Source organism: Nomascus leucogenys, chromosome 1a, assembly GCF_006542625.1.
Source record: "Nomascus leucogenys isolate Asia chromosome 1a, Asia_NLE_v1, whole genome shotgun sequence".
NCBI classification, from domain to species: domain Eukaryota; kingdom Metazoa; phylum Chordata; class Mammalia; order Primates; family Hylobatidae; genus Nomascus; species Nomascus leucogenys.
Window position 1 is genome coordinate 57,872,960 of NC_044381.1, and position 10,923 is coordinate 57,883,882.

General features: G+C 46.2%; 1 protein-coding gene across 3 annotated transcripts in view; it reads right to left on the minus strand.

The window, feature by feature from the left end:
- The window catches only part of PCSK5 (proprotein convertase subtilisin/kexin type 5), a 464,720-nt gene extending 454,081 nt beyond the window's left edge, over nt 1-10,639 (minus strand). The window contains exon 1 of one of the 3 annotated variants that reach the window (XM_030809749.1): nt 9,909-10,610. In XM_030809749.1, coding sequence (XP_030665609.1) covers nt 9,909-10,100 — 192 coding nt within the window. In that variant the 5' untranslated portion in view covers nt 10,101-10,610. Of the gene's footprint in view, nt 1-9,908 lie in introns of all 3 variants that reach the window. The other 2 variants (XM_003267429.4, XM_003267428.4) reach the window with 2 other exon arrangements.
- Nucleotides 10,640-10,923: the final 284 nt, after the last annotated feature.

The following is a 10,923-nucleotide window of genomic DNA, read 5'->3' on the forward strand; positions in this document are numbered from 1 at the left end:
TATTTATAATCCTTTTAAGTGACTGAGATCGAGGCCACTCTATACTCCTTTCCTCCTCAGCGGAACTCCTCTGACTCGCCACTCACCCTTCCTTCCTCTTTAGTCTGAGGCACCAACGTTTCTCTTCCTTTCCAGATGGACTTTTTATCTCTCTCTTTACTTATGCCCTGCATGCCCCCTGCCCACGTGCCCACTGTGCTTCTCCTGTGCCACACACTGTTCTAGGTGCTGGGGATACAATCATGAACGAGGCACTGCCCTCTCAAAAAGCTCACCAGCTAGTGGAAGGATAGGTGTGTAATTACATACACACACACACACACACAAATTCACATACAATTGGGATGACTATATCATTTATCTTCCAAACTTGGACATGTTTGAGAGTGAAAGGGGAGGTGAAAAATAATAAATGGGGTAAACTGATTTACTGCAGTGTAAAAAAAAAAATTTTTTTTTTTTTTGAGACAGTCTCACTCTGTCACCATTCTGGAGTGCAGTGGCATGATCTCGGCTCACTGCTGCCTCAGCCTCCTGGGCTCAAGCAACTGTCCCACCTCAGGGTCCCAGGTAGCTGCAACTACAAGCACATGCCACCACACCTGGCTAATTTTTGTATTTTTAGTAGAAACAGGGTTTCACCATGTTACCCAGGCTGATCTCGAACTCCTGGCCTCAAGTGATACAGCCGCCTTGGCCTCCCAAAGTGCTGGGATTACAGGTGTGAGCCTCTTCACCCGGCCAAAAAATTTTAAAACGAGATACAATAACTCTCATTTACTGAGTATTTGTGTGTCAGATACTATTCTAGCTACTTTTAACTCATCCTCACAACAAATGTATGGGGCGATCACTCTTGTTATTATATCCTTTTCACACATGAAGAAACTGAGGGACAGAGAGCTTAAGACACTTATCTAGGGTCCCCCAGCTAGGAAGGAGCAGTATTAGGTTTCAAACCCTTTTAATTCTAAACCTATCATCCTAACTACCCCAGCACATTGGCAAGAAAGAGATGAAGGGAGGGAATGGAGGCTGGCAGGTGGATAGAAGCAGGTGTGCAATGAAAAACTGTTGTACTCCATTTCTCTACTGCCCCACAACCTGACTTCCACTCCACTATTCAATCAAGAATTGGTGCTAAAAGCACTGGAAGCCTCCTTACCACTTTACACACATCCTCCTGGATTCTTTCTACAGCACTTCTCGCTACTGCACACCATCTAAAGGAGGCACCCTTTCTTCTGGTGGCTCTCTCCAGCTTCCTGGCCTCTTCATCTACTCCCATTCTCCCTTGCTCCCTAAGTGGAGACATTCTTCTCTCTGCCTTCTCTTCTCAGTGCACCTCTCTTCATGCTTCATCTCTTAGCAATCCTAAGCCCTTCCACAAGCTTCCTTTATACTGAGGTTGATGATGAGTGCTAATTTATACTTCTTTCCCAACCTAAATGCTCTTCCACCTACCGGACATTTCTATAAGCATGTCCTTCTATCTTCCAACAAAAAGAATGTTGATGATCCCACTTATATGTGGAATTTTGGGGAGAAAATGTTGACTACATACAAACAGAGTGTAACAGTGACTACCAGGGTGAGGACGGGGAGGAAGGAGATGTAGGTCAAAGGGTACAAACTCACAGTTATGTAGGATGAATTTTTTTTTTTTTTTTTTTTTTTTTTTTAGGTTGTCTTTCACGGAGGATGGGATTCGTCACGCAGCTCCCCCCCCCCCCCCCCCCCCCAGTAGCTGGATAGGCCAACGCTATTTTTTTTTTTTATTTTGTTTTTCTTGATGTGGTAATGCTAACAGCAGCAGATATTCTAGAGATAAACAGACAATAAACGACATAATAATACTGTGTTGTTTATTGAGTATTTGCTAAGAGACTAGATTTTAGGTGCTCTTACCGCAAAAAGGAGGGGTAACTATGGAAGATAATAAATATGTAAATTTGCTTACCTGGAATAATCATTTCACTATGTATATGTATATCAAAATGTCATGTTGTATACCTTAAATATAAACTAATGCTGAGCCTATCCTTTTGTTCTCAAAAATGATCCTGCAGACTCTCCTAATTCTACACAACAGTCCACCCTTCTCCTGGTCCCAAGGCTAAAACTTTACAGCTACCTTCACATTCTCCCTCCTCCTCATCCCCTACTTCCGTTTAGTTACCAAGCCCTACTGAATCATCCTCTACAAGAACTTCCAAATCTTTCCATTGTTATGGCTCCTGTTTCCACTACCAATAATCATTGCCAACACAGTAACCACTCTGCCATTATGCATTCAGTTCATTGTGCACGCTGCTACCAGCAGACTCTCCCAAGGCATAACTGAACCATACTATACTACCCAGAAGTCCATTACTATTTGTCTTACTAAATGATAATTATGGGTGAAAATGTTCTAGCTTCTCAAGAACACAGAATGTTTTCTGATCTGTATGTTACATGGTAGACTTGTGTTGGTAGAATCAGTGGGTTGTCTCTCCTTCTCAGAGATCTTCAATATAAACTTCAATATAAACTTATCCAAAATGATAAGGTTGAAACTCTCTAGCCTAGGCATTTAGGGCCTATAAAACCTGATCTCTAGTGGGTTTTTTTTTTCCTTATCTCACATCTCTTTTCTCTTATTCTAGTAACAGCATCCCACTTTCCTTTGGGGAACTGTCCCTACCCAACTGGTGGACTGCCCATCAAAGGTCAACATCTCCCTTCGAGGGAGGACATGTGACCCAAGCTCACCCATCAAAATACTGCTGCCCTCCTAGACAAAGTGATCGGCCCACATATGGGGATACGACCCCACCCAACGATCAGGAGTCTTTTTCAGGGGTTAATTTCAATACTGGATAAGAAAGGTACTGAGCAGCATAAGAACTTTGCTGCTTGCTAGAAAGCACCTTCTGAAGGAAAAGGAGAAATAGCTGATATTAGCACTACCTCTGGCTTTTCAGCTGGACAGGCCCACAATCATTTTTTTGAAACTCTTGGATTTAAATGTTTCAGAACTCATAATTATTCAGGTGAGAAAAGCACAATGAGGCACATACTTGAGTATATTACATACACCTCTATCGGGATCAAGGAAAACATCCCTGCAATCAAATTCAATTCATATTTCTGCAATGAAACAAATTAAGGGCCTAATTAATGTCAGTTTAGGTCAGGGTAGGTTTTGCCATGAAGAAAGTGCAGATCAGGTAAGGTCTGATTACAAAAAGCATTCAGCTGTTTTCAAAAAGGCATTATAAAGGCATGTGAATCTGTTTAAACTAACAAATTCCCAGCGTGCTTATCTGCTTGTTTGTTAGTTTTAAGCAGTTTGGGGTCGATTTTTGACACTTGCACCTGAAAAAGTCCCATCTATATCCTCATGGGCCTATTATGTGTCAGTTTTACTTCCCACTAGTCTTCTATACAGACTCACACTGGAGTCAAACTAAAAGACTAAGTTTTGATACTTTAAATAGAAAATCTTGCCTGGTCCCAGTGGCTCACACGTGTAATCCCTTAGGGATACCAAGGCAGGCGGATCACTTGAGATCAGGAGTTGGAGACAAGCCTGGTAACATGGTGAAACCCCATCTCTACTAAAAAATACAAAAATTAGCCAGGTGTGGTGATGCATGCCTGTAATCCCAGTTCCTAGGGAGGCTGAGGCAGGAGAATCACTTGTGCCTGGGAGGCAGCGGTTGCAGCGAGCTAAGATTGTGCCACTGCACTCCAGCCTGGGCCACAAAGCAAGACTCCGTTTTGGGAAAAAAAAAAAAAAAAGAAAAGAAGAGAAAGAAAATCTTGCAACCTCCATATTGTATATGTCTTATAAACAAGGGCTGTCCAACAGGAGATGGGAGCCTTAGCTGGCTGGTTTTGTTGTCAGTTGCCCCCTCCCCTGTCCTGTCTCCATGGCTCCCGGGAGGGAAAGTGTAGCTATCACATCATCCTATGGGAGAATCAGGCACAACACTTATTCCTCTTCCTTTCAGCCCCCATTATATTCCCCAGGGACAATCACAAGAATCTGGAAAATCACTGTATGTTGTTATTTTCTTTTGAGTGCCTGTGCATCTCTTCGGTGTCTTTAAAGATCATATAATGCTCCCTATGCCGTATTTTAGCTAATACACACTCATTTTGACTATTAGGTCACCTGATCTTCACAGCAACCCTATGAGGTGGATGGAGTAGGTATTACGGCTCCCTATCTGAAAAATGAGGAACTGAGGGTCAGGTTGGTTGATAAAAGTAAAGACCCTGGAATTTCACTCAAACCTGACTCTTAGTCTTGTTTTCTTTCCGATCTAATTTTACTCTCAGGATGAACTCAAACTGGAGAGTTTATTGGCATTGATTGTTCCTCCTTGGTACCCTTTGAGGTAGAGATGAATAATCTGTTGAAACTAGTGAGAACACTACATGAGTAATTTTATTCTAAACTATGTGCAAACTTTATTCTGGTAAAAATAAAAATTGACATATATATGCTGTGTATACATACATATATTACACACATACATATCTGTGTATATATCATATATATGTTTATATATGTGTGTGTGTGTATTCTAGCATGCATGAATGTCTATAAGCATTTATTTTTACCAGCCAGGAAGCTAAAGTCAGCTTTTCTGCCATTGATTACAACCTGAATTAAATGAATAATAAAGTCCCAATGCAGAGCAATGCCTGGAGATACTTCAGCCTTGGTGAAAACCAGACACTGCTTCACATAACTTGAACCGACAACAAAAATACCCCTCCCTGCCCAGGGGATATTTCTGGATCAGGACTCCCTCTCTCAGCCAAAGAGTCAGACATTGCTGAAAATTTTCTCACCATACTACCCTATTTCTCTGGCTGACCTTTAAGGTTAGGACCTCTGGATGTAAGCCCACGAAAGACAGTGATAAGGCAAAGTCAGCTGCCTTTAGGCTCACAAAAATGCAGTTTTTCACTTCAAATAGACCCCAAAATCCCCAATGACCACATACAAACCATTCCTTATCTATGAGGTTAATGCAGCAGACACGCCATTACCAGGCCACGCACTCTGAACTGTTTTTTCCAGCAAAGGTTCCCCTACTATCCCTTCATTTGCCTCATCATAAGAAATATGCATATGAGAGTGGCTAGCAGGGGTCAGGGCTGAGGTTCTTGAGCATGAAGGGCTGCCCTGTGCAAAGCCAGATATATCACACAGAGACCAATCTGGAACTACAGCACCAATTAACTCTCCTGTTTACAAAATGCCTAAGAATTTATTAGGCAAGCACAATCCACTCCCATACAACCCATCAGACTAACCACATCCCCTATTTCCAGGACTATCCATAAGCATCCAGAATTCACTGCCCGCTGTGAATCAACATTTCAAGCGTCCTATAATATTCACAGCTCAAAATTAATCAGCAGGGTGGGAGGTATTCAGGACATCTCTGAACAAAGTTCTCCCTGCGAATGTATCTCTTCCTACCTACTTGGAAAATGCTTCTTCTAGCTTTACTCACACAAACTACATTCAGAATAAAAAATAAAATGTAAATGCGAATATGATTTAACAAAATTTTTCAGGTTATTTTTCCTCCCTTTTGTCCATCTGCAGTATGCTTATCCTGTAACATTTCAGGGCCTATGACTAGAATCAATGAGGCAAGAGGACCCTGCCATGGGAAATCAATCCTAATTGTTTAGAATCTAACATAAAACTATTTTTAAACTATTAATATTTTAAATCACTCATTGAACAGGAAAATCATTTTCCCTGCCTACAAAGCTATGATATGGCTCTTACAATTCAATCTTCAAAAATATATTTTCCTGATCTTCACATTTCGCATCTCCATTTTTAAAATGTCTTCCTTTCTCCTTATCTAAAACTTTGGATCTCAATTATTTTGACCTTTCTCCTCAGATTCAGATTAAACAAACCTTTCGCTGCAAGCCTAACTATGTGCTGAGCAATGCATAGTTAACTCACTCTATTATCTAGAGATTTATCATTTTACAGATGAAGGAACAGAGGCTCCATTAAGTTCAGTGACTTTCCTGCTTTCACAGCCTCGAAAGTGGCCTCTCCAGAGTTTCCAAGTCCACATGCTGTCAATGGGGGGCTCTAGGTAAAATATTTTTCCAGTATGGCTTGCATTTAGTTTTATCCTTCAGAGGTGTTATTCAAATTGTTATGTGGTTTGGGGAAGGGGCTTTGCTACTGGTAATCTCAGGGTTGAAACAAGGATTATAAGCAACTCACAGAAGGATAAATACAGCTATTGCACATCGTAAACAATCTGTTTGTTCACAAGGGATCTTCTCCCTGAATTCAAATAACCAGACATTAATTCTTCTTTGTAGATTTACTCTAAATGGAGGGCCACAATTAACACTATGTCAGGTCTTACTCCTTTATATCATTTCAATTGTCTAACCAGTAGATTGTTAGCTCAAAGGGTCAGAGCACATGATTAGTGAGGGAGGACAAAGGCTTCTCCCTCCACTCCCATGCAGGTCAATAGGCATGCACACCTCCTACCCTCGGCCAGCTCAGAAGGTGCTGGTTCCACTAGATACTAAGGGCTGATAGAACTTGTAGGGAAGAAAAGCAGGGCATTCTGCAGCTGACTCCGATACCAACCAAAAGATAATATATGCTAACATGACAACAACTAACAATGATTATGGTTAAGTATTATTATTGCAGGATTTCAAGGCACAACCATTCACAAAATATAAACATTTTGTGAAAACATATGCTAGCTCTATAAACAAAGGCAAGAAAACCTTCATTTATGTTCCCTTCTGGAAATCAAGCACGTCCTTTTTGCTTGTTTGTTTGCTTTCTTCTTGTGTTACTCTGCACATCCCATCTTTTTTTTAACAGAAGAGGCACAACTATTGTTTTCCACAGAAATCCCCCGGCCAGAAATGTTACCTCTCGTGACTTTTAAATGCTAAGATGCTACACAAAACATTACATTGATATTCTGAGTAAATGGTCAAAACTGTACCTTTACTGTGGTGAAAATTTACTACCTTACTCACCTAGAATATCATACCGAAGATATAAAAAATACTACCAGGATAGTAAATGACTGCAGAAATAATAAAAATTTCAGTTCCAATTTGCAACACGTAAGATGAGACCCCAAGCCCAAATGGGTAAAAAACAGAACATTCCAGAGGCATCTGCAAATTAGTTACTGCCCTCAGCTGATCCACAGCTGGTTTACTGATGGAAAGAATAACAAAAGGATGTCTAAAGTGTTGAAAGGTCAGAGCAGTAAAGGATGAATAAGAAATATATTTGGCCCTTACATTGCAATGATATTGCACGTGTGAACTCCATTTACCACCCCAAAGACTTAGCATAGGCTTAAGCTCCTTTGATCTACAGAGGAAATGCTCTCCACTGTAGAATAGCTGATATTTTTACACTGGTTCAAGGGGTCCTCTGTAACCTCTATAAGCACTAAATTTCCTCATTGGCGCTGTAAAACCACAATAAATCATCCTTGGTGTTATTTGTATGTAAACTTTCTTAGTATTGTTATTTTTAATGAGAAGCCATGAATCTTCATTATAAGGCCTTTTGTAAAAAGTCAAGCAGAGGTTGCAGGACATCGCAACGTTTGCTTGTTCAAAAGTGGATTGGGTGACAATTTCTCCCATCTCACTATGCCAGATTCTGTCATATACCAGTTCTGCTCAATTAATTCAGAAAGGTAACAGCTGTTTCTGCCCTTGTTGTTAAAGTCAAGAAAGCTGGGTTCATTTGAACTAAATATCTGTGAACTGAGACCAGATATTTGCTTCCAGTCTACTGAGCCATTAAATCAGAATTCAAGGAAATGAAGATTTTACTTTCTTCCTCCTTCATCATGGGATGGAAGGGTTCCCTAAAAGGCAGGATCCGTGGGAGACTGGGCCTGCAACAGTCAGAGTACCAGGTCTGAATCATGGCTTTGCCACTGTCTAGCTGGTCTCGGTTTCCTCATCTCCTGTGTGTGAGATAATATTCACCAAACAAGGTTGTTTTGAGATTAAGAAAGAAGGGTATGTTCAAGAATTTATTCCTCCAAAAATGCCTGGTCATGTGTGAGATGTTCAATGTTAGCAGAACCCTAGATGAATCTCTGGAAAGATTAATAGTACTAGCTACTTTCAGTGCTAGCCTCCCCAGTTCCATTCCCAGGGCATGGGCAGTGCCCAACTTTAAGTTCATGTAAAAAGACCTGAACGGACCCAGTGTTTTCTTCCAGAGAAAAAGAAGCCAGTAGAATCCCAACGAGCCTTTAGAATGGAAATCTTCCGCAGATGACAGTCACTCAAGCAACAAAATCTGGCTGGCTTCCCTTACTTCCTTAGTTCCAGGGGCGGGAGGGAATACAAACCGTGCCCCTTGCCCTAGTCTCAGTTCTCCACAGGGCTGGCTTCTCTGGAATATGTCCTCCCTCTGGGCGGGCAAAGAGCAAGATCTTGTGCTCCTGCTCCTCTGAACACTCCCCGCACTCCCCAGCTCCTTCTAGACGCGGCGACAGCAGCTCTGCCTCCTCCCCAGGTGCCGCATCCCCCAGGCGGCGGGGAGGAGGGGCGGAGGGTGTCCCTGGGTTCCTGGGCGTGGAACGCAATGGCCTCAGAAACTGTCCGTACTCTCCCACTCCGCGGGCATCAGCCAGCACCTCCCTCTCCCTTCCCCCTGGCAGAGCACGCAGGGTGCGTGCACCCCGGGCAATACCCAAAGCGCGCCTGCTGGAAAGGCGCCATCCATCACCCTCACCTCCCATTCCAGCGGATTCTCGCCTGAGCCCAGCCAGGGCCCGCTCCTCCGGCCAACCCCAAAGATGCTTGCAGTGTGTATGTGGAGGGGGGTACTTTCTGGGACCCACTTTCATAGCCCTCTCTACCCCCATTTCTCGCAGGGGTGTGGGGGGAAGAGAACCAGAAAGCCAAGACCACTGAACCCGGAGTACTTCCAAATCTGTTACGCTTCCAATCATCCTCATAGCATCACCTTAGTTTAGGGGCATTTATCCCTAGCAGGGCAGCTCTGCCAAAAGCCCGCGAGCGGCACCCCACAAAAACCCCGCGCCCCTGCTGCCTGCCCAACTCTCGCCCCACGGCGCAACCTCCCGGTCCGGCACCTTCCGTCCCGGGGTAAGACTCCTCGTTTTCCCGGAGCGGAACCCAGCCAGCAGGTTTCGGAAGTTTCCCACCTCCCCACTCCAACTCCCTTCCGGGAACCCCCACGCGGACCTCGCTTAAGACGAAGAAGCCTAGAGGTCTCCCCTAAATCTGCACTCACACCGGGTCCCGCCCGCTCTTCCCTCCCCCTCCTTTCTCCTCCCTTCCAGCTCCAGTCCCAGCGCCTCCGGCGTCTCCAGCGCCAGAGGTTCTCTAGTCCCAGAAGAGGAAACTTCTTTCTGGGCTAAATTCAGGTCCGAGCAGGAAAGGCTTTCCCTTCCCCGCAGGCATCAGAGGCGCGCTCACCCCCTATCCCCCAAAAGACCTAATTTCCCCCTCTCCCCACGATCACCCTCTCTGAGACTTTGCCTCAGATTACTAGTGCTACTCGACTTTTCAGGTCAAAAGGTCTAGCCGTCTCTGAAACCACCACAGGGGCACTCTAGATTTTTCCCGAGACCCTACCAGTCCCGCGTGGCTTGCAAAAGACAAGTAAACAAAACACAGACCCGGCAACTCTGGGGTGTGTGTGATGTGTGTGTGTGTGTGTGTGTGTGTGTGCGTACGCGCGCGCGCGCAGGAGACACAGCATCGCCCAAGAGTTAGGGCAACAGCTGCTAGAGCACATCTGGAAGAGGGGGAGGGGGTTCCACGCAGAGGGGACAAGAAGCCCCCAGTGGCTTCAGGGCCGAGGGCTGGGCTAGCCTGTAGTTCGTTACCTGTCCTATGTTGATGAATCCGTACTTGCTGGCGATACGGTTGGCCTCCGGGAAGCCCCCGGCGATTTTGACTGCCCAGTGGTTGGTGTAGACGCGCGTCCGGCACACGGGGAGCAGGCAGCCCCCGAGCAGCGCCAGCACGCAGAACAGGTCCAAACGTCCCGGGCAGCAGCAGCGGCTCCCCCAGCCCATGGTCCCGGCGCCTCGCTGCTCCCTCGCTCGCTGGCTGGTTCAGCGCACTAAGGGCGCGCACAACTAACTTCTCCGGCCTGCGCCGCCCGGCGAGCAGCCCCGGGCCGCCGCGGCTCGCAGCCCCGGGCGATCGGCAGGAGGCGGCTAGCCCCGGCAGGGAGCAGAGCAGCGAGACTGGCGCCGGCTCCTAGACCATCCCTGGGGTTGCAGGGACCTGTGCTCCCAGCTCTCCGGCCCGCGGGGCGCTCGGCGATGCTCCCCGGCTCGGGCGCAGGAGGCGGCTGAGTGGGGCGGGCGTCCTCCGCCGTTGAGTTTCGCCCCGGCTCGGCTCCCGGACTCTCCGACTCGGTCTCGCTCTTCCCGGGGCCCCCGAGCTCGGCGGAGATGGCCAGCGGGAGCGGTACAAGCAGCGACCGGGCGCCCCCTCTGCTGGCCCGGGCTCCGAGCGCTCGCCTGCTCGCTCCCAGCGCTCCCTCCGGCTCCGAGCAGCGCGCGGGGATTCTGAGTGGCAATGGCAGCAGCTCCTGCTCTGCATAAATGACTTCCCCCGCCCCCCTTAACACCCCTCCTTTCCCACATCCCCCTCCTCCTCTCCCTCCTCCGCCCTCTTGAAAGCGGCCGCAGCCAGGCGCCGACCAGGTCCTAGCGCCTCCAGGTTCGCCCAGCTGTAACCCTCCAGGGTTTCGGGCAGCAAAGGCAAGTCTTTCCAAAGGACTGAGAAGAGCGCTCCGAGATCGTGGTTTTACCCTCTTCTCTTCCCTCCCTGCTGGGTTTGTATGAATTTACCGCCACTTCTCGAAAGACTAAAGAAATTTACCCGCCG